This window comes from Tinamus guttatus, unplaced genomic scaffold (genome assembly GCF_059628265.1).
Source record: "Tinamus guttatus ecotype Peru unplaced genomic scaffold, ASM5962826v1 Tinamus_guttatus_pri_ptg000459l, whole genome shotgun sequence".
Classification (NCBI taxonomy): domain Eukaryota; kingdom Metazoa; phylum Chordata; class Aves; order Tinamiformes; family Tinamidae; genus Tinamus; species Tinamus guttatus.
The window spans coordinates 2,558,371-2,577,915 of NW_028288993.1; the positions used below are offsets into that span (position 1 = coordinate 2,558,371).

The 19,545-nt window shown below is 58.4% G+C and overlaps 3 protein-coding genes across 3 annotated transcripts; 1 reads left to right on the forward strand and 2 right to left on the reverse strand.

The window, feature by feature from the left end:
* Positions 1-83: 83 nt before the first annotated feature.
* On the reverse strand, positions 84-2,196 carry CFAP73 (cilia and flagella associated protein 73). The gene is made up of 7 exons (XM_088532260.1): positions 2,135-2,196; positions 1,457-1,562; positions 1,264-1,368; positions 995-1,195; positions 696-917; positions 288-446; positions 84-197 (listed from the first exon to the last, which is right to left on the reverse strand). Exons 1-7 carry the CDS (start codon positions 2,191-2,193, stop codon positions 84-86), a joined length of 966 nt encoding a protein of 321 aa, XP_088388386.1. The 5' UTR covers positions 2,194-2,196.
* A 1,902-nt stretch (positions 2,197-4,098) lies between these two features.
* Positions 4,099-14,246, reverse strand: VSIG10 (V-set and immunoglobulin domain containing 10). The gene is made up of 8 exons (XM_088532261.1): positions 14,171-14,246; positions 12,159-12,443; positions 7,379-7,660; positions 6,244-6,537; positions 5,626-5,736; positions 5,108-5,120; positions 4,471-4,631; positions 4,099-4,307 (listed from the first exon to the last, which is right to left on the reverse strand). The coding sequence occupies exons 1-8, from the start codon at positions 14,244-14,246 to the stop codon at positions 4,237-4,239; spliced, it is 1,293 nt and encodes a 430-aa protein (XP_088388387.1). The 3' UTR covers positions 4,099-4,236.
* Positions 14,247-17,376: 3,130 nt separating this feature from the next.
* PEBP1 (phosphatidylethanolamine binding protein 1) lies at positions 17,377-19,191 on the forward strand. The gene is made up of 4 exons (XM_088532319.1): positions 17,377-17,531; positions 17,606-17,715; positions 18,306-18,406; positions 18,971-19,191. The coding sequence occupies exons 1-4, from the start codon at positions 17,397-17,399 to the stop codon at positions 19,186-19,188; spliced, it is 564 nt and encodes a 187-aa protein (XP_088388445.1). The 5' UTR covers positions 17,377-17,396; the 3' UTR covers positions 19,189-19,191.
* The last annotated feature ends 354 nt before the right edge of the window (positions 19,192-19,545 follow it).

Sequence of the window (19,545 nt, forward strand, 5' to 3'; positions counted from 1 at the left end):
GTATTTGCTGGGTGTCCTGGCCAGGCTCACGGGCTGGGCCTCTCCCCAGCCGCTGGGGCAGGTGGCTGTTCTCGGAGCAGGGGTTATTCCCAGCTCGGAGGGGCTGGAGGTGGTGGTAGGTGCTTGCTGGCAGTGGCGGGCACCCCGGGACACAGCTCTGCCCGGATGGCAGCCAGATCCTGCATGCAGAGCAGCACCTGCAGAGACAGGGACCTTCGATCCAGGCGGGCCAGGGACACGAGCATCCCCGTTCCCACTCAGGTGCCCAGGGAGAGGACTGGGCTGACCGTGTCTAGCTGGGCCTCGGTGTCCTCCAGGACTGCGTTGGTTGGGACCTTGAGCTGCTTGGTGGCCAGCTGGAAGAGGTTGAGCACTGCCATGCGGATCTGCCCCAGCAGCAGGGTCTTCTGGGCAGCTGTGGTCTGGATGTGGGTCCAGTGGGACTCCTGGGGCAGAACAGGAGGGAGCCCTGGTCACAGGGTCGCCAGTCCCACAGGGAGCCCGGCCTGCCCCACCTCTCCCACCAGGACTCCCGCCGTGATGCCCTCCGGGGGCGGTTGCTGTCAGCACCTCCCAGGCATGTGGGAGAGCGTCACATCCCCACCCTGCCGGGGGACCCAACGGGGCCTTCTCCGGGGCCGAGACGCGGGTGCTGCCCCCCTTCTCGCGAGGGGAGCCCCGCGGGTCCCCCCTACCTGCAGGTGGGCGTCGTGGCGGGCAGCGGCGAGGCGGGCGCGCAGCTCGGCCAGCGCGTTGCTCCTGCGCAGCAGCTCCCCGGCGGCCTCCTCGCGGCAGCGCCGCAGCCGCTCCTGCTCCGCCGCCAGCCGCTCGTGCGCGGCCTCCGCGCGGCGCGCCAGGGCCTCGCGGGCCGCCGCCAGCGCCCGCGCGTGGGCCAGCATGGCCGGCACGTCCTGGAACTGGCCCGCGGGGAGGCAGGGAAGGCGTGAGGTGGCGAGGGGGCCGCGGTGGCCGCGCAGCCCAGGGGGACCCTCACCTGCGCCGTGCGCGCCAGCACGCGCTGCAGGAAGTCGCTGAAGAGGCGGTGGCTCCGCAGGCGCCGGGCCAGGCGCTGCCTGCGCCGCAGCAGCCCCGCCAGCTCCCCACGCAGACGGGCGGCCTCCTCGCGCCGCCGCGCCGCCTGCTCCCGCTCCCGGCGCGCCTGCCGCAGCGCCCGCTCCCGCCTGGCCGCCGCCGCCTGCGGAGGAAGCGGGGCTCAGCGGGGCCGGCATCGCTGCTGCCCCGTGTCCGAGCCCGGCGCCTCACCTCGAGGAAGGCGTCGAATTGGCCGACCTCCTCACGGAGCTGCTCCTCCTTGCGCGCCAGCTCCTGCCGGCGCCGCTCCAGGCCCTCCATGCGCTGCCCGAAGGCCTGCAGGGCCACGCGGGTGTCAGCACATGGGGACGGTGGGGACAAGGCCAGGAGCAGGGGGCCTGGCCGAGCGGAGCCTGCGCCTCACCTGGCGCTGCGCCTGCAGCGCCTGCTCCACCTCGGCCACCTCGCGCTGCTTCAGCAGCAGGCGCGTGGAGGGCAGCAGCGCCGCCGTGTCCCACGCCGGCACCTTCCTGTGGGGATGGGACAGGATGGGCGGGGAAAGGCCAACTCAGCACAGCGGGCAGGTTTGGGTGCTCTCTGCATGGCCGCTGAGCACAGGCACCCCAGGACCCACTGCTGCCCAGTGCCTGTGTGGTGACATCCGCCCTGGCAGGGACACCCTGGGCACCCAAAACTCACACGGTGACATCCACCCTGCACAGACACCCTGGAGATCTAACACCCACGTGGTGAAACCTGCACTACAGGGTCAGCCTGGGCACCCAGCACCTGCACAGTGACACCCACCCTGGCAGGGACACCCTGGGGACGCATCGTCCACACAGTGACACCCACCCTGGTGCTCCACAGTAGCCGCCCCAAGTCACTCCAAGAGACACCCGCAAACCTCCCCTCTGCCCCACAGTGGCTCAGCTCCCCCGTCAGCCCGTGGCCCAGCCTGCAACGGGACCTGGGACAGGGTCCCCTGAGCCAGCCCCACACAGAGCCCCTGCCGAGGCAGTGCAGCCTCCCCTGTGGCCGAAAGGACTTGGCTCCGCAGGCGACGCCCGTCCCCTTGGACGGGAGCCCGGATCTCACTCACTGGAGCCGCAGCTTGTCCCGGAACGCTGTCCGCAAATACTCCTCCAGGTCCAGGGCCATGTCGGCAGGGAACTCCCCGGGGCCTGGAGCCGCGGGCGGGCACGGAGGAGCACGCGGAGCCGGGAGCCAAGGCGACGGGCAGCACAACAGCGTTGCCGGGGCGCCCGGGGATGTTTCGGCACTCTGGCTCCCGGCATCCTTGGCTGCCTCCCGGCTGGAGCGCTCTGCCTGCCGGGGCCTGGGAGTCCTGCCAGGACCAGGAGGCAGCCGGGCCTCCCCGGGTGGTGTCCCCTGCTCTCCCTGCTGCCACCAGGCACGGGCTCAGCCCCGCTGGGGACGCCAGGGTGACGCACGCTGCTCTGCCTGCCCGCCTCCCTTTGCTCCATCCCCCCCGGCCATCCCGTTTGGCTCCAGATCCTTCCAAAGCCCCTGGCCTGCATCCCCGCTGTCCCCAGCCTTGCTGCTCTGTGTCCCCACAGGACTCGGCCTTTGCGCTCCAGGATTCTCCTCAGCATTAAGCCTGTGCTGCGGCCCCATCCGTAGCCCTCCTTTTATCCCGCATCCACCTCGGCCTCCCCCAGCCCCTGGGCTGCGCTCGGCTCCTCCTCAGCCATCGCTGCCCTCCCGAGCGCTCTGTGCCCGACCAGATCCCCACGCAAGCTCTCCCATCCCGTCCCTACCTGCTCAGCTCTCATCCTTTCCACTCTTGTTCTCCCCACCAGGGTGTGGGCTCAGACCCCTCGGCTTCACCCACGGCGTGAACACGGCTTCCTTCCACACTTCTCCACGTGCCTTCCTAAGTCCCCCCTTCCCCTCCACGTGCCTCTAGAGCCTCTCCATTATGTGCATGTGCTTAAATGTCTTCCTTTACCCTCCAGGCGCTCTGATCATCCCCCATTCCCTGTGCTCACATTCACACTGCTGCCCTCCACGTGCCTTTCCACACACCTCCCCACTTTACACAGCGTGTTCCCCCCAAGGGCCCTGGCCCCGGCCCCCTCCATGCATCCTCAGAGCCCTCTGTGCAACTCCCGTTCCCCCCGAACCCGCCCGAGCACCACTCCCACTCACGGGTGCCGATTCCCTCCGCAGTCTATCCGCAAACACTGCTCCTTCCCACTTCCCTCGTGCCGTTATTCCCTCCAATATACCTGCAGTGCTCAGGTTTGGTCTGGCTCCTCTGATCCTGTTACCCACCACACACATTCTGACATGCTCCGTATCACTCCTTTCGCACCCTCATCCTCTCCATTCCCCACGTGCACCCTCCTGACCCAAACGTCCGCTGGGATTCTCTGCATTCCCGCTCAGTCCGTGCTGTTTGCCTCCATTCCCCCCATGCATCCCGATTCCCCTCGGACCCCTCTGCTTCCCTCCAATTCCCCCGTTGCTGCATGCTCAGATCCCTGCAGTTCCCCTCTGTGGCTGCCCTACTCACCTTTTTCTTCCATGCACATCCTAATCCCCTTTTCCCCCTCCCCTTACTCTCCCTCTGTGCTTTCCATCATGACCTGCTGTCCCCACCAAAACTGCACAGTACAGATTAATTCCTCTCTCTTCAGTACAGAGCAACATTTCAGATGAACTTGGAGAAAAAAATATTTATAATAAAACCCATCAGGCCTCCCCAGAGAGCCTGCATCACTCATGTCCTGCCCACACACAAGTAGATCCTCCTGCTGTCCTAGGACACCCTGCTCGAGGTGACTTTCTCCATGGTGATCCCCGCAACCCCGGCACTACTCATGGTGACCAGAATTCCATACTGGCATTCAAGTCTGTGACAGGCATCAAGGTGAGCGGGCTACTGGGAGCCTGAGCTCCCATTTCCTGAGCTCTGCCTGCCTTGGATGCCACCTAGTTAAAAAGGACACCCAAGACAGAAGGATGGATGGAAGGAAGAAGAAATGGAGAAACAAAGCTGGGGAAGGATGGAGTGAAAACTGGGGAAGGGACCAGTGTAGAAGGAAGTGGGGATGTTCTGACCAAACCAGTCCATTGTACAACCCTAACAACGCGGGTTCAGCCACATGGTAATGAGGATGCATTTGAAACTGGGCTTCCAGCTGGAGCACTCTGCATTTCCACAAAAAGGAATGGAAGCTACGTGACTGGTGCATCTTCCCTCCTCGTTTCCTGCGGCGAGACCCTGTCGTGCTGCTCACCAGCACCACCTACACCGGGCACAGAGCAGCAGTGTCACAACGAGAACCAGTGAGGCAGGGAACAGCAATTCCTCTCTCCCCTGGCAGACGCTTCTGGAAGACCTGCAGCTTAGCAAGAGAGCAGCTGACTCCAGCCCCAGAACTCAGGCAGGGAGCAGGCACTAGCGCTCACCTTCCGCGAGGTGCGTGAGGTGAGCAGGCCGGGTGCTCGTCCCATTGACCAGCGCCATCACCTCGTGCTTGGTGGAGCTGCCTGGTATCTCCTCTTCCCCGTTACCCTCATCATCGTCTTCCGAGTCCACCAGCACCAAGATATCGCTCGAGTCTGGATTTCTGCGAATAGCAGAGGAAGCCGTGGTGGGTTTGAAAGACGAAGACAGCTTGTCCTGACCCCGTCCCTCCAGGCTCTGCTAGTGCTATACAGCAGCGTGACTGATTCTGGTGGACTTTTCCCATCCTGTACTGACGGTGTTTGAGGAATATGTCTTGGACCCTGCTGGTGGCAACACCACCAACAGCAATCTGTGCTGCTTCCCATTTATCTTCCAAAGCCTTCCAACCATATCACAAACACGGGCTAAACTTCAAGAGCAGTTCCTGAAAGGAGTTACTTTCCTCTCTTGTACAGACGCGGAAAAAGAGACATTCAGAATAGAGCCCTCCCACCTCTCTTGCCCCAAAGACCTCTTCTGGGCAGCCTGCTCCCACACTACCAGGTGCCTTGCCAGCACCATCCCTATAGACAGAAGGTGTTTGCTACGATGCCAGCGAGTTCAACAAGGACTGAGTTGGGAAAAGTCAACACTCACCTGAATGCAGTACCTGAACAGGAGACAATAAAACAGAAAAGACAATGTTAGAATCCATGAGCAACCCCTCAGGCAAAGCACCCTCGGATTTACTGTACAATCCCTGCCTGTCCTGCCCACAGAGGGAAGACCTTCAGCAGTCCCATGCGGCAGTACGGATGGAAAGGTGGCTCTCCACCCCACTGGGATGGGAAAGCAGTCAGCCTGCCCACATCAGATGTGTTAGAGAGGTCGCTAGAAAAGGGAAGTGCAGGGTTGCTCTGGCACAGTACACATCTCAGGGGAAGAGAGAGAGGGGAAGGAGTCTGGAACACTCAGCTGGAGAAAGGTTTTGCATTTCCAATCCCTCTGCCTCCAAGGCAGAAAGGATTTTTACCAGGAATGGGGTAAAATCCAAGTCAGTGGCAGACTCCAGCAGGCCAAAAGAGACAAGCAAGCCCTTGAAATTGTGGGATAAAACCAGGACACTCCAAAACAGAATAATCCGCTCCCTGGCTTGCACCAAGGTGAGCTCTTACCTCTGAGACACAGCAGGGGATGGTAGTACAGGACGATGCCGGAGAGGACGAGAAGAGCCAGCAGGGACAGCACCACCACTGCACCCACTACCCCAACGATATTCACTGGCCCTGCAGAGAGAGGAGCTTCGCTTGTCACTAGGACAGGGGTTGCTCAGCACACGTGACAGGGTACCCAAAGGCCACCTCCATCTCTGTGTCCCGTCATTGCTGCAGTCCCACCAGCATGATGGGAGCTCATGCCTCACTGAGATGGAAAACACTACAGCAAAACCCTTCATTTTTGTGTCACGTGCACCATGTGAAAGCAAACCAAGCCTCAGCTGCTGGGATTGAACAGCTTGGCCTGGGGAGATGCTTCTCTGTCCCCACAACTTAAAGAAGAAGCCAAGGATGCTGCAGCCCTTTCCCAGGCCCCTCACACCGAAGCAGGAAGGCCTGATTTTCCTTGTCCTGTGGGATGGAGGGACCCCAGCCCACATCCGTGCGTGCAGCTGCATCCTGCCAGCATGGAGAGTGGATTTCTGGAGAGCCCCTTGGGAGCTCTCCAGTGGCTGCTGTTATCTGTGCCCTTGTCTCCTCACCCCTGCCACCCTGACCCCAGGCAGCCCCACTCACGCTTCACCGTGAGGCAGACGAAAATCTCCCTCAGCCCCACGGGGTTCTGCGCCTTGCAGACATAGCAGCCATCGTCGACGTCCTGGGAGCAGTTCCGGATGGTGAGCCGGGACACGTTGCCCTCCTGGGTGACGAGGTACCTCCCTCCGGGCTGGATTTCCACCGCTGCCCGGCCAGTGCCCTGCAGCCAGCTGAGCCTTGCTGCTGGGGTGCTCTCGGTGACGCGGCACGTCAGGGTCACATCGTCACCCACAAAGCAGGTCTGCAGGGGCTCCGACTCCAAAGAAGGTCTCTCTGAATAGCAGGGGGGAGAAGAGAGTCAAGAAGGGGATGGGGAAAATTCATGCAGCAAGCTATCAGCCATCTGAGTGATTAATAATCATTAACAGAAGGAAGTCATGCAGGAGGCCAAACACTGCAGGCTTAGCACTCAGCTGACCCACAGGACTCTTCGGTGCCCCCCCAAGGAGCAGTCTGAGCACCTTTTGCACCTCTCAAAGCTTGCTTGGACCCCTGACTTGATATCCCCAAAGAAGGCTCCCCGGAGGGCAGCCAGCAGCCCTGGATGGGAAGGTGTCAGAGGAAAGGCAGCCCAGGGACTTTCCACTGGTTCAGCAGAGCCCTTGCTTAGCCTTGACAACCCTTGCAGGACAAACACAGCATAGGTTTTCAAAAGCCACTTTAGTCACCCCTCCTTAGACACCCGAGGGGGTCTGAGCACAGACAACCCTCCTGCAATAAAACCAGCCCTGCTAAACTTTATCTCCAGCAACTCACTAAAATTGCCCTTCACTTTCCTCATCCTGGCCACAGGCACGAGCATTTGCACAGGCCAGAAGCTTGGTGCAAGGAGCACATTTGTCAGCCCGTGAAAACGTATCCAAAGACATGACTCACCCGCAACTACCACGCTGCATCTGGGCTGCAGGACTTGCGTGCCTCGTGTGGCCACCTGTGCCCAAGCCAAGCCCCGCCACGTTGCCTTGCTGGCATCTCCCTCTGCAGCAAGTGCCCACGAGCCTGGCTGGCCTGACAACCACTTTAGTGCTCTGGAGGGCAGAGAACGCCTGGGCACCTGCCTGCCCTGCCATTAGCAGGCTCATTAATAGCCAAACAAGCGGGCAGGCCAACTCACTTATCTGCACGGTGCATGCGGGCTCCTCCTGCTTCACTACGTGGCTCCCGACGCACTTGAACGTCTTGCGGTGGGAGAGGCGGGAGCTGTTGAGCGTTTCCACGTGGGTGTCGGCGGAGCTCGTGGAGCTGATGACCCAGCTCGTGTTTTCCAGATTGCCCCCCTCTTCTCTCCAGTGCAAGGTGGGGTGAGGGGACCCACCGGGCCAGCTGCAAAACAGCTGCAGCATCTGTCCCGAGGAGGAGGTTCCAGCCCAGCACTTCAGGGACGACCGTGGTGGATCTGTCAGCAAGGGCAGCATGTGGTTAGAAACACTCCCAGGCCACAGCCCTTGGCACCTCAGGATGTGCTCGCTTTTGCCTTTGCTTCCCTTGAAAGACTCTTTGGCCTCTCCACTAATCCTGCTTCCTGCCCTGTGTCCCACACCCCCAGGGCAGCACAGCTCTGAACAGCGGCCAACGGAGAGCAAGCGAGAGGCTGTCCTGTGAAAGGCACCACAGCAGTCACAGCCATCACAGCCATGGCAGGATGGACTAAAACGGCGGGGAGAACACACTGTCACCGCAGTTGTGTCCCAGACACACAGGATAAGCATCTAAAAACACCGCGGGAGAACAAAATCTCCGTGCTGCCCTTGGCATTTCACCACAGCACTGATCCCCACGTCCTGCTACAACCAAGTGACACAGATTCACACCACATGAGAATAAGGCTCTGCCTTCCCTATTGCCATCCCTGAAACAGGAACTCCAGTTTGCCCAAGGGATCTTGGAAGACCTCAGGACTCTGGCCCAGGCTGAGCAGCTTGAGGACAATGACAAGGGAAGGAATGAGAGCACAAACCTGCAGGCTGTCACCTCCTCGCCCCACACAAAAGGGGTGGAAGGAGGCAGCCACCGAAGAGGAGAGGCTGACACTTCGTTGAGGTCATTGGGAAGGGGCAAGGGGCAGGCAGATGTGCATCCATAATGGATAAAATGGATATATCCTACAGTTGGGATTAATCCCCGAGTTGCAAAGAGTCCTGCCAGAGTGGGCTCAGCATTACCTGCAAGTGACTTGCTTGGCAAGGTCAGCCAGGTCCCACATGAACCACCTCCATGAGGTGGCACCCACCTCTTCCGGAGTTAGGTGGCACCTACCACCAGTAGCTTCCAGTGCTTCAGAGATGAGTCACGGGCAGCTAAGAGGCACCAATCCAAAGCTAGACTCTTTTCCCACCAAGTCCAGCACAACGTGGATGAAGGAGGCTGTCCCTAACGTGCCAGATGCTCCGTGCCTGCAGGGAGCCCCAGTGACTCCAGCTTGCAGTATCAGATTTGTGCCACTGAGGCCGACCCAAGGCCACCCTGCCCCTTTCCTGCACCGCTGCAGGTGCCAAGTGGGGCCAGACTGGCTAAGCCAGCCACGCACTGCAACCTGTGTCCACAGGTGTGGGGACAAACTCCAATGCACACAGCAGGTAGGCAAAGTCAGGGCTGGCTTCATGCCAGGGCCAATCACTGCATCACAACCAACACTACTTGTTATTTAAATATGGAAACAACAGAACGATAGCAGGTCGGAAACCAGCAGAAACCCCAAAGGGATCCCCCCCTTTTAGGACTAGGGCAGGATGTCGGCTCACGTTTCATGCAGCCTGTCAGTTCCTGTCTCTCTTCCATCATCTGGTTTCCTTATATTCCTGACCAAGAGTACAGTCTTGGTACTGAAACTGTAACACATACAGATATACGCACGTGTTCATTTAACAGCCACAGGGATTCTGGACTCTGACCCTGGCAGAAATAACACACCGTCTCCCTGTACAGTAGAATCCAGCAAGCCAGCTGAGCAAGACTTCACTGAGACACCATATGCTGCCGAATAGCCCCAAACAAGAGCTGTCAAAGGGACCTCTGATGTTGATTTTGCAGGATGTTTATTCAAATGACCTGAGAAATGACAGAACGTAGAGCAGGAAACAAAAATCACAGCAAGAAAAAAGCAACGTGCCAGGAATAATAAAAGCAAAGAGTAGCTTCTGCCTAAGGTGTGTCTGACCCGGGGGATGGTTACAGAGAAAAGCAACCCTACTTGGCTGCCCACTCCAGCCCAGATGGTGTTTAAACAGCTACCACAGCCCTGTACCTGCAATAAAACCAGCTCGTCTCCCCACTGGCCACCCTCACTCACAGCTGCCCAGCCTGCAGCAGAGCAGGGACGTCACCTCCTCCATGTGCAGTTCAGGCAGTGAAGTCCCAGATACTGAGCTGGAAAGGAAGGGGACAGTGACTGTTTTAACCTGGGGCATTAGGCGAAGAAAGAAGACAAGCCACAAAGAAGCACCTTCCTCACTCCTGCCCACCTACCCACCCACCTTTGGCCTCCACTAAATTCCAACCAGTCTAGGCCATGCAATGGGCAGGATTTGAGAGAAGACTTGCTCCTAAACAGCACTTCTGTGCCCGAGAAAGATGCTTCACCTTCCCCAATAAAGGCCATTTGAGGAAGTCCTGCAAGAGGACTAGGTTTCCTGAGGCAAAACGAAAAAATGATGCACAGAAACCAACCAACAGCTCACAGTCCAGCATGAGCACAGTAGCTGAAACACAAGAAGAATGAAATCTCCAGCATGCTACTGATTGCACACAAGTTAATGAGCTGCATGTGCTTAAATGCAAAATTAACTTCCTATGACATAGTCCTCCTCAACAAATGTCCAGAGAAAAGGATCTGACTGTGGAAGTCCCCACCCCTTTCCAGGGCTTGACTTTCCATGAGCTACACATGCATCTTATATGATCATTTGAGCATCCAGTTCTGTTAAGAAAGTCTTTTTACATCTTGTCTCTGGGAGGTATTGCAACCGATCCTGAATTCCTGTTGTGATTAATAAGAGCAACCCCCCAGCATCAACAGAAAGAAAAACAAACAACAAAAAGCAAACAAACAATAAAACAGCAACCTCTGCATGCAGGTGCATTTGTCTTTTCCTGAGGCCAGATAAGAGCCAACAATGGCTTATATAAAACTACGTACCAGGCAATTACTTGGAAGTGTGCAATTATACATTTCCTTCATGCCATGTGCTTCCTATCTAACGCAAACACAGGTTGATGCACAAAGCCTCAGTTGTGCCTCCATCAAGTTGCGAGAAGGTTTCCCCTATTTATTTTTCTTTTTGGTTGGTCAGTTGGTTGGTTTTTAACACAGTTGAAGGCAAAAAGAACATCCAGCGTTAGACAGAATGAAGACTGGGGCTGATGAGAACTGTAACGTCACAAGGAGGTTCCTATGCACTATTATCTGCACACCAGCAGTGAAGGAAAAGCTCAAAGACTTTGCATGATACCCACAAGCAGTCAGCAGTGGTGACACTGCTGCTACTTTTGCTCATGATTATGAATAATGTTGCTCAAGACTTTGGGCTCCACCCTTGCAGGCCCCAGGCTCAAATGTTCTCTGAAGCAGCCTGAGGTTCAACTCCTTCATTCTAGTCTTCTGTGACCCTTTCTAATTCTATCTGCAGATTTCCTGCCCCAAGAGAAGAATTTTTACCTGTCTGAACTTTCAGAGATTTAACCCGGACCAAACAGGTACCAGTTTTTTACAACACACACCCTTATTCCACCAAACACTCACAAGGAAGGAACACCCTGAGTGTAAACAGAAAACCAAGCCAGGATCTGGCATGCTGAGGGTGTTGACAGGAAGACCAGCAAGAAAGGCCAGCAGAGAACACAGACTATCACTGATACAGGGAGATTGGCAGCAGTTTTTCCCTCTTCTAATTCCCAGAATATGGACTGGGCTTGCATAAAAGAGAGCAGGTCACAGCCCAAGTCAAGGGGGGCAGAGTCTAATCACATTTGATTAGACATGCTGAGGGGGCCAACAAGAATATCAGCCTAGGACCTGTGTTCCCTGCTAATCTGGAGGTGGCTGTTCCCATGGAAGAGACAAGGCATCATGGCAAGGTAACAATTCCTTGGCAGGAGCAGGAATGGCTGTGCTGGTGATGTGACAAGTGTTGCCCACTAGTGCTCTCCAACCTGATCCTCCACCCATCCTGTAAAGATATGTAAGAGAATGAATGAAATGTGTGTGAGCACCAGAAGAAATGTCATAATAAAGGTTAAAAAATGGCCCGTGCTGATAACAACAAACACGTTCCCAGAGTAGTGCTCCCAGGATAGGGCTCCTAGCAGCAAATCTGAGGAATACAACATTTGTGTTGAGACTGAAGGTTGTACTCTGTAAGATGCAGTTGGTCAGCAGGAGATCCTCCATACTCACACCAGGAGGATGGGACAAATCTGCAGCATAACATGTATTCTGCTTCTTTTCCCATTAGCTCAACAGGAGAAAAGATTCTAGGCATCTATTTCAAACATTCCAGTGAGGGAAAACAGGTCAGGATGCTGCCCAAGGTCCAAGATTTAGGAAGACTGACGCCAGCTGAATTCTGAGGTGAAGGGCCATCTCAGAACAGCTATAGGATATACAAAAATCTGCCCAAACCTAGTTTATTGTCTCCAGTCAAGAAGAACTGGAGAGATGTAGCAAGGACTGAGCAGCTGGGGTCTCCTGTCCTGAGCGTCACACACAAGCGATTCTTGCCAGGCCACTTGGACAATTGGCCTTAATGCTTGTGAGTGTGGGAGTAAAACCAAATCACCATAGGTTTGGTACCACCTTCCCCTTTCACTGACTATTTTTTTACTGGCACCAGACTCTTTACAATCCTGGGGACCTGTGAGAATCAAGGGAGAAATTCTCAGACATGGGACAGACTTACTGGCTACCAGGAGCTGGACTCTGTGTTCATGGTCTGTTTTGTTGAGCACTTCCTTGCAAGTGTAGTTGCCTTCATCTTGCAGACGCAGTTCTGTGATGTGCAGAGAGCTGTTGTCAACCAGGGAGAACCGGACGTCTTGGGGGAATGTGACTATTGAGGAGAAGAGCGGGGGGACCGAGTGGGGATCCCCTTGAAACCAAACCACTTCAGTGGCTGCTTTGGAGACATTTCGGCACAAAAGGAGGATGCTGCCTCCAACCTCCCCATAGACCACTTCCTCTGTTCCTGCAAAAGAAGAGGGGCAGCGTTAGGAATCTGAGGGAGCTCCAAAGCCCCCTTCTGTGAGCAAACTTTACAGAAAAACACCTGGACAGGAGATTTTCAGCAGCACCAGGCCAACAGACTCTATCTGATGAACAACGACCCCCTCCACCCTGTGATATAATACCAAAGCCGTTTTGGGGAACCTGCTGAGTTCGCCCTGCTCCATGGCCATGCTTGAGCCATTTCTCTTTGTCTGATGGTTTTCTATTCCTGATGGTTTCCTATACTGATTTTCCCACTCATTTTTGCTCTGGTGGTCCCAGCGTGGGCACCTCTGCCATTGGCTCCGACTCCTTTAGAGCTGCTGCTATGCGGATTCTTGTCTTAGCACAAGGTGTTCTGGGATGAATCTAGCAGCTAAAAATATTTGGCGCAGACACATGCTCAGAAAGAGGGATAAGGCTTTGAAGGCTAAATAGGAAAGCAATACTAGGATGTTCCTGCTCAAGAGAGGTAGGCACACGAGGAAGCCAAACATGAGCTGTATTAGAGCACTGGTGACTCAGGTTCGGCAGCGACAACGGTCTGGTTTCATGGTCAGAGCAATGTTCACGTTCACCTGATGTTTTGCTGGACCATGTGCTCCTCTCTCCCAAGCAGCCTCATCCATCCGCTGGTCAGGGAGCCAAACAGTATCCAAAAGAAAAGACCACCCCTTGACTCTGTTCCTGGTAGCCACAAGCGCACATCAATATTGCTGAAAATCTCCCCTTCGCCCTTCCTAGGCTCCGATCCCTAGTACCTGCTTCCCTGCCAATTAACCCTACAGCAGAAACAGCCTTATCCAAGTCAAAGGGCAGGACCAGCCCCACAGTCTGAACCCACACAGGTGTTGATGACTGCAACACAGTGCTCCCTGTTTAGGGAAATAAAGAGGTGGATGGGGACACTGGAGGGAAAGGGAGTAACAGCCAGTTTGCCTCCCCCCCGCCCAAAAAAACCCAAATAACAACTTTCTGCTGTGTGGTAAGGCCTGGCTGCTCATCTCACCTTGCAGCATTACCACGGCAGAGCGCCCCAGCGCGCTCCTGTACCCGCTGCTCGCAGGACCCCAGCGGGCGCTCGCCCTGCCCGTGCCCAGGGAGAAGCAGCCGGGTCAGCACACGGGAGCCATAAACCGCGGGCGGGCGAGGAGCGCGCTCCTTCCCCGGAGACCTGGCAGGCTCCGCGCACAGGGAGGGCACTAGTCCAACGGGATACCATTACCGGCATCATCCAGCTGCCTGCTGGAGCCTCTGTCCCCCTGCTTTTGAACCCGTTTTCTGCAAAAGAACCGTCGTGTGCATCAGCAGAGCGCCTGAAGCACCGACGGGGTGCGGGACAGGGTCCCCCTCCGCAACACAGCACTGCAGCCAACTCCCTGGTGGGCAAACGCCACGGGAAAGGGGCCATTCCCACGCTTTTGCTTGGGAACAAGCAGCCCGTCGCCTCGCAGGGGCTCAGGCGCCCCGAAACCACCGTCCCACCAGCGGTGTCCGCTCCGCGAGCCCTGTCCCGCCTCACCCGGGGGCACCGGGGCGAGCGGGGCTGCCCCTCGCGGCGGCTCTCGGCAAGAAGAGGGGCCGTTACCGCCCGCCGGGGCGGGAGGAGCCGCCGCAACGACGCCCGCCGGGGCAGCGCGCGGGCTGAGGGGACGGGGCGGCGGGAGGCCGCCAGCGGTGGCCCCAGTGCCCTTCCTCCCCCGGTACCTGCGGCGTCCTGACCCGGCACCAGCCTCCAGACGCAGAGCGCGAGCAGGAGCCGCGTCCCGCCGCGGAGCCGCATCGCCTCCCGCCGCGGCCAGCGCCTCCCGCCGCCGGGCTCCGGCCCGCCCAGGAGGCGGCGCCGGCCCCTGCAGCGGCCCCGGGCAGGACCCGCCCGCTCCGTCCGTGCCCGGGGCCCCCGGAGGGCTCGTCCCTCGGCCCGCGCCACCCGAACCGCCGCCGCTGGCGGCCTCCCGCCATCTTGGCCTGCCGCCCCTTCGCGCCATTTTGGCCGCCCCTGCCCCCTTGCGCCATTTTGGCCGCCCCCCGGGCGCTGCGGGGAAGGGCCCCGAGAGGTGCCCAGGCTGCCCCGGTGCTGGGGAGCCCGGCGGGAACGGGGGCTCCCGCCTCGCGGCTGGCCCGTCCCCAGCCTCCCGGGGCAGGTGCCATTGCTGCCAAGCCCCTGTGCCCGTCCCCGGCTGCTCCATGCTGAGCTCCCCCGGTGCCGCCAGGGGCTTTGTGCCCCGCTGGGGCACAGGGATGCAAGGGGATGCAAGGAGCCTGACATCGTGGAGGGCTCCAACAGCAGCAGCAAACAAGAACCGTGAGAAAGGGCCTGCTCTGGCACCGTCCTCGTGGCTGTTAAACACTCCACATTTAGCAGCAACTGAAAATGTCACCAGTGGAAAAGGAGGGGACAAACCGAACATATCGCTACGTACAGAACAGGGCACCTCCCGACCCAAGAGCTGTGTATGTGGGGTACCCCGAGAACCTCCTTAATGGTGACCTCCTCACTGCCATCCCTACAGACACAACTGGGTATGGCAGGTCACTTAATTAACAAAACAAATGAGAAGAAAAAGGTGCAGGTGCTCAGCTTGGCCACGCTCTGCAGGCCAGATGGCAGGTGATGCATGTAGTCCTGTAGGAGATGGCCCAGGTGTGCTCGTGTAGCAGATGCCCTGCTGCTGCTCACCTGCAGCAGAGCTGGGAGCGGGTGTCACTCTAGAGGACCCGTTGCTGTGGGGCCAGAGTGGCCTTACAGCATGGAAACCTGGGCCTTGAATGTAGGGGCTCTGTGGGGCCAAACCAAACAAGAGAATGGCTAGAAGCACACATGTTTCCAGCAGGAAATGCGGAAAAGGGGAAGCTCTCCCTGCCCACAACAGGGGACAAAACTTTCTGTCCCAGCACAAAGACCTTGGCAGCAAGTAGCAAGTGAAGGACAAGTTCTGAAAGTCTGAAGCTCTTCCTGGGCAGGCCATGGTCACAGTGGGGATGGAAACAGCAACGCTTCACCATTGGCACTGTCTACACCCCCTGCCCCAACTTCCCTCACGCTGCCCCAGAATGAATCCAGACCAGTCATGTGGGCATCAACTGGTAACACATCCTAAGCTCTCCCACTGGAGAGGTCCCTGGACAAACTAGCATGGTGTGTGTGCAAGCTGTGGGGCTCGGCATGGGATGAACTGTAGTTTTCAAACCCAAATGAATGCCTGAACCCTCCCCTTTTGCCTGGTGGACAGAACCTCCCTTAGCAACATTGCCAAGAGCAGTGTGGCTGGATTTAGGGTTACTTTCCATTACCTCCCATCAGACTCAGGAAACGTTTATCCAAACAGAAGCTTTGGGCTGAGCCAGGATCTGCACTACATGGGCTCTGGGCACGTGGCCCTTGGCTTTGCTCCATGCAGTGCCTGTTGGCAATCAATGCACTTGCCACAAGCCGGGCCGGGAGGAAACAGCTTGAGGCTCAGATGCAGCTTGTGCTTTCTACCCATTTGAAAACAACCTCCTCCGATTGCAGGGATAACTGTTGTTTGGCTGAATCTGCTCTGCTTTTCAAAACAAGACCACAACAAAGCAGAACAGGGAAGATCCGTTCTGGGAGGAGGAAGGATGTGCCTCGGACAGGTGCCCTTCCCTGGAGTAGCTCATGTGCATCAAGCATAAGCTGCCTCACTAATGCCACGTAACGTGCAGCAGGGAGAGGGGTGACGGGCGCCCTGCCAGCGCGCAGCTGCCCGCGCCGCGGTGATGGCGATGCCCGATGTCAGCCAGCCACAGCCCGCGTTCACAGCCAGGCCTCGCGCACGTTGTTTACCCAAGAGCTGCAGCCATATGCCACGCTCGCCCCACATGCACTTTGTATTACGGTTATTGTGCAGCAGGAGGGGGGAGCGAGCCCAGGGCGCTCCTCCCAGCAACGCCCTGCAAGGTGCGGGGCCGCGGGTGCCACCTCCGCCTTCCTGCGCGCCTGCCTCCGGCCCTGAGCTCACCACTTCCCTCCGCTCGGTTATCTGGGCAGGCAGAAGCCACAAGCGGTAACGCAGCTTCCCCTTGTGTGAGCGGCTGAGGTGCTGCCCGTGCCTGCGGGGCACCAGGTCTGCCTGCCCCACTCCATGTGGGCCTGTGCCCGCAGGGGGCCAGGTCTACCCGCTCCACGCCGTGTGGGCCCTTGCTCACGAGGCTTGGGGCAGAGCGGCTGGAGAGCTGCGCAGCAGAAAAAGATCTGGGAGTGTTGGTCCATGGCCAAGAAGGCCAGCGGCCTCCTGGCTTGTACGAGGAACAGCGTGGCCAGCAGGAGCAGGGAAGGGACCGTCCGCCTGTGCTTGGCGCTGGTGAGGCTGCACCTCGGATGCTGTGGTCAGTTTGGGCCCCTCACTACAAGGAGGACATGGAGGTGCTGGAGTGTGTCCAGGGAGGGGCAGCGAAGCTGGAGCAGGGGCTGGAGCACAGAGCTCCTGAGGGAGCTGTGGTTATTACATGCGGAGAGGAGGAGGCTCCACGGAGACCGTATCGCCCTCCACAACTATCTGAAAGGAGACTGCAGGGAGACCGGGGTCGATCTCCTCTCCAGAATAACTACCCATAGGACAAGAGGAAACGGCCTCAAGTTGCGCCCGGGGAGGTTCAGGTTAGACATTAGGAAGAATTCCTACATGGAAAGAGTGGTGAAGCCTTGGAACAGGCTGCCAGGGAAGTGGTGGAGTCACCATCCCTGGCAGCGTTGAAGAAACGTGTAGATGAGGCGCTTAGGGACATGGCCGGGTTTGCAGTGGGACTCGATGATCTCGGAGGTCTTTCCCTGATCCCACCCGCTCCACAGGGGCCCGCGGGTCTACCCGCCCCGCGCCTCCGCCAATGGGAGCGCGGCGCGGGCGGCGCGGGGGGCGCGTGCGCAGCGGCGCGGGCAGCGTGCCGGGCGCAGCGCGGAGGGGCAGCCATGCCGGTGGAGCTGGCGCTGTGGAGCGGCCCGCTGCGCCTCACCGAGGTGGAGGAGCGGCCGGCGCAGCCGCTGCGCGTCAAGTACGGAGCCTTGGAGATCGACGAGCTGGGCAAGGTGCTCACGCCCACGCAGGTGAGCGCGGCGGCCGCGGCAGGAGGGCGGAGCGGCCCGCGCGGCCCGCCCGCGCTCACGCTGTTGGCCCTCAGGTGCAGCATCGCCCCACGAGCATCGAGTGGGAGGGCTGCGACCCGCAGAAGCTCTACACGCTGGTGCTCACGGATCCCGATGCCCCCAGTAGGAAGGACCCCAAGTTCAGGTAAGGGGGGGAGCTGCTCGCCTGGGGAAGCGCGGCCTCCCTGCGCCTGCAGAAGGGGCTGCAGGCAGTGGGGAAGCTGCTCTGCTTGGCTGCACAGCTCGGGGTGAGTGTGCGGGTCCCGCAGCTCTCCTTGAGGCCGGGCTGGGTGCTGGGGTCTGCTTTTGCCACCACTATTGGCCACTGCAGTCAGCAGCCCTGCAGCTCCTCTAATGTGCGTGTGTGGTGGAGCTGAACCTGTCTGTGCTGGAAGTGGGGACTTAAACAGTTCACCTTGCTCAGACAGCCTTGGAAATGCGCCCAGTGCCTGTTCTTTGGAGCCAGCCTCTGGATTCTTGCTTTTCCAAGCTGCCAAGTAGGATGACAGAGCTGGTCGTGGTGGCTGTACATACTGACGCAGAACTTGCAGGGAAGGCAGTGCCTCCTGTGTGAGCTGCTGCTCACTGTGTTTGGCAAAGCAGCAAGCTAAGGGTAGTTGCAGCTTCAGTTCTGCACTGGTAGGCTTGTGGAGAAGCAGCAGTTGAGAGCGCAGAGGTGCCCTAGCAAAGAGGGGACATGGTGCAGTCTCACCCTGTGCTGCTCTTCGCTTTCAGGGAATGGCATCACTTCTTGGTGACCAACATGAAGGGCAACGACGTGGGGAGTGGGAAAGTGCTGTCTGATTACGTGGGCTCCGGACCTCCCAAAGGAACAGGTCAGTGCCTGGGAGCTGCGGCTCCTGTACCCTGAGCGTGTCCATGCTGCGAATGATCAACCGCAGCGACTGGGGCAGGGTGGGCAGCCCTGCAGAAAGCAGCTCTGGGTATAAACTGCCCGTGTGGCTCTGCAGAACGGGCTGGCCCTGGGCTGCCTGCAGCTGCGTGGGGCCAAGGCCAGCACTGATGTGTGTCACAGCCGTCCCCACGGCCCCCTGCTCACGGGCACCACTTGCTGCCTGCACGTGTCTGGCAGTGCCGCCTGGGAGGCGGGGAGCCCTAGTTCTGGCCCTGACACAAATCAAACATATCTAGTCCATCTTCTGTAAGCTCCTTTAGCTAAATCGCCCTTAGCCATCTTACCTCGGAGAGCGATGGTGGCAGCTGCTAGTGCTTCCCAGGTAGGTGCAGCCTTCTGTTTCCCTGAGCTGCTGCAGCCACTTCACAACTAGCATTAACCCCTGGAATACGTGATCCTGGCAGACCCACACGTTGCAGGGCGGGGGGACTGGGCCCAATACCTGGCTGAGGAGCGACGCTTGGTCCCGCTCTTGTCCCTGCAGGGCTGCACCGCTACGTGTGGCTGGTGTACGAGCAGCCCAAGCAGCTGACGTGCGATGAGCCCATCCTGTCGAATCGCTCTGGCGACAAGCGCGGGAAGTTCAAGGTGGCCGCGTTCCGCAGCAAGTACGGCCTGGGGGCGCCGGTGGCCGGCACTTGCTACCAGGCCGAGTGGGATGACTACGTGCCAAAGCTCTATGAGCAGCTCTCTGGCAAGTAGAGAGAGGGGAGGCTGCAGGACCCCCTCTTCTTTCCCTGCTATGTGAGCACTGTGTGATGTCCCTGCTCCCCTGGGGAGGGGTTTGGTCAAAGTACTTCTTTAATTTTGATTAGTGACTTGTACCAGCTGCTCCCAAATTGACCACTACAACCGTAACCTGAACCACAGCCCTGTCGCTGTGCATGATTTAAATCCACTTGCCTGTGACTGTGGCCTGGACTTGTGCTGTGCTTCAGCTGACACCTGTAGTTAGAGGCCAGAGCTGACAAGAACAAGCTGCTGAAAAGCTGCCCCTTTAGTGGCCACCCCTTCCCAGCTGACTTGAGTTTAAGGAAAATTGGAGCCTTTGGGGATCAC

Excerpts from the sequence above, each read along its gene's own strand:
- CFAP73 (XM_088532260.1), bottom strand. The coding sequence starts at position 2,193 with ATGGCCCTGGACCTGGAGGAGTATTTGCGGACAGCGTTCCGGGACAAG. Across the intron at positions 447-695 it reads GCCACGACGCCCACCTGCAG|GAGTCCCACTGGACCCACAT; the intron begins GTAGGGGGGACC and ends GTTCTGCCCCAG. Across the intron at positions 198-287 it reads CCGAGGCCCAGCTAGACACG|GTGCTGCTCTGCATGCAGGA; the intron begins GTCAGCCCAGTC and ends CTGTCTCTGCAG.
- VSIG10 (XM_088532261.1), bottom strand. The coding sequence starts at position 14,246 with ATGCGGCTCCGCGGCGGGACGCGGCTCCTGCTCGCGCTCTGCGTCTGG. Across the intron at positions 12,444-14,170 it reads GCCGGGTCAGGACGCCGCAG|GAACAGAGGAAGTGGTCTAT; the intron begins GTACCGGGGGAG and ends CTTCTTTTGCAG. Across the intron at positions 6,538-7,378 it reads CGCATGCACCGTGCAGATAA|AGAGACCTTCTTTGGAGTCG; the intron begins GTGAGTTGGCCT and ends CCTGCTATTCAG.
- PEBP1 (XM_088532319.1), top strand. The coding sequence starts at position 17,397 with ATGCCGGTGGAGCTGGCGCTGTGGAGCGGCCCGCTGCGCCTCACCGAG. Across the intron at positions 17,716-18,305 it reads AGGAAGGACCCCAAGTTCAG|GGAATGGCATCACTTCTTGG; the intron begins GTAAGGGGGGGA and ends CTTCGCTTTCAG. Across the intron at positions 18,407-18,970 it reads CGGACCTCCCAAAGGAACAG|GGCTGCACCGCTACGTGTGG; the intron begins GTCAGTGCCTGG and ends TTGTCCCTGCAG.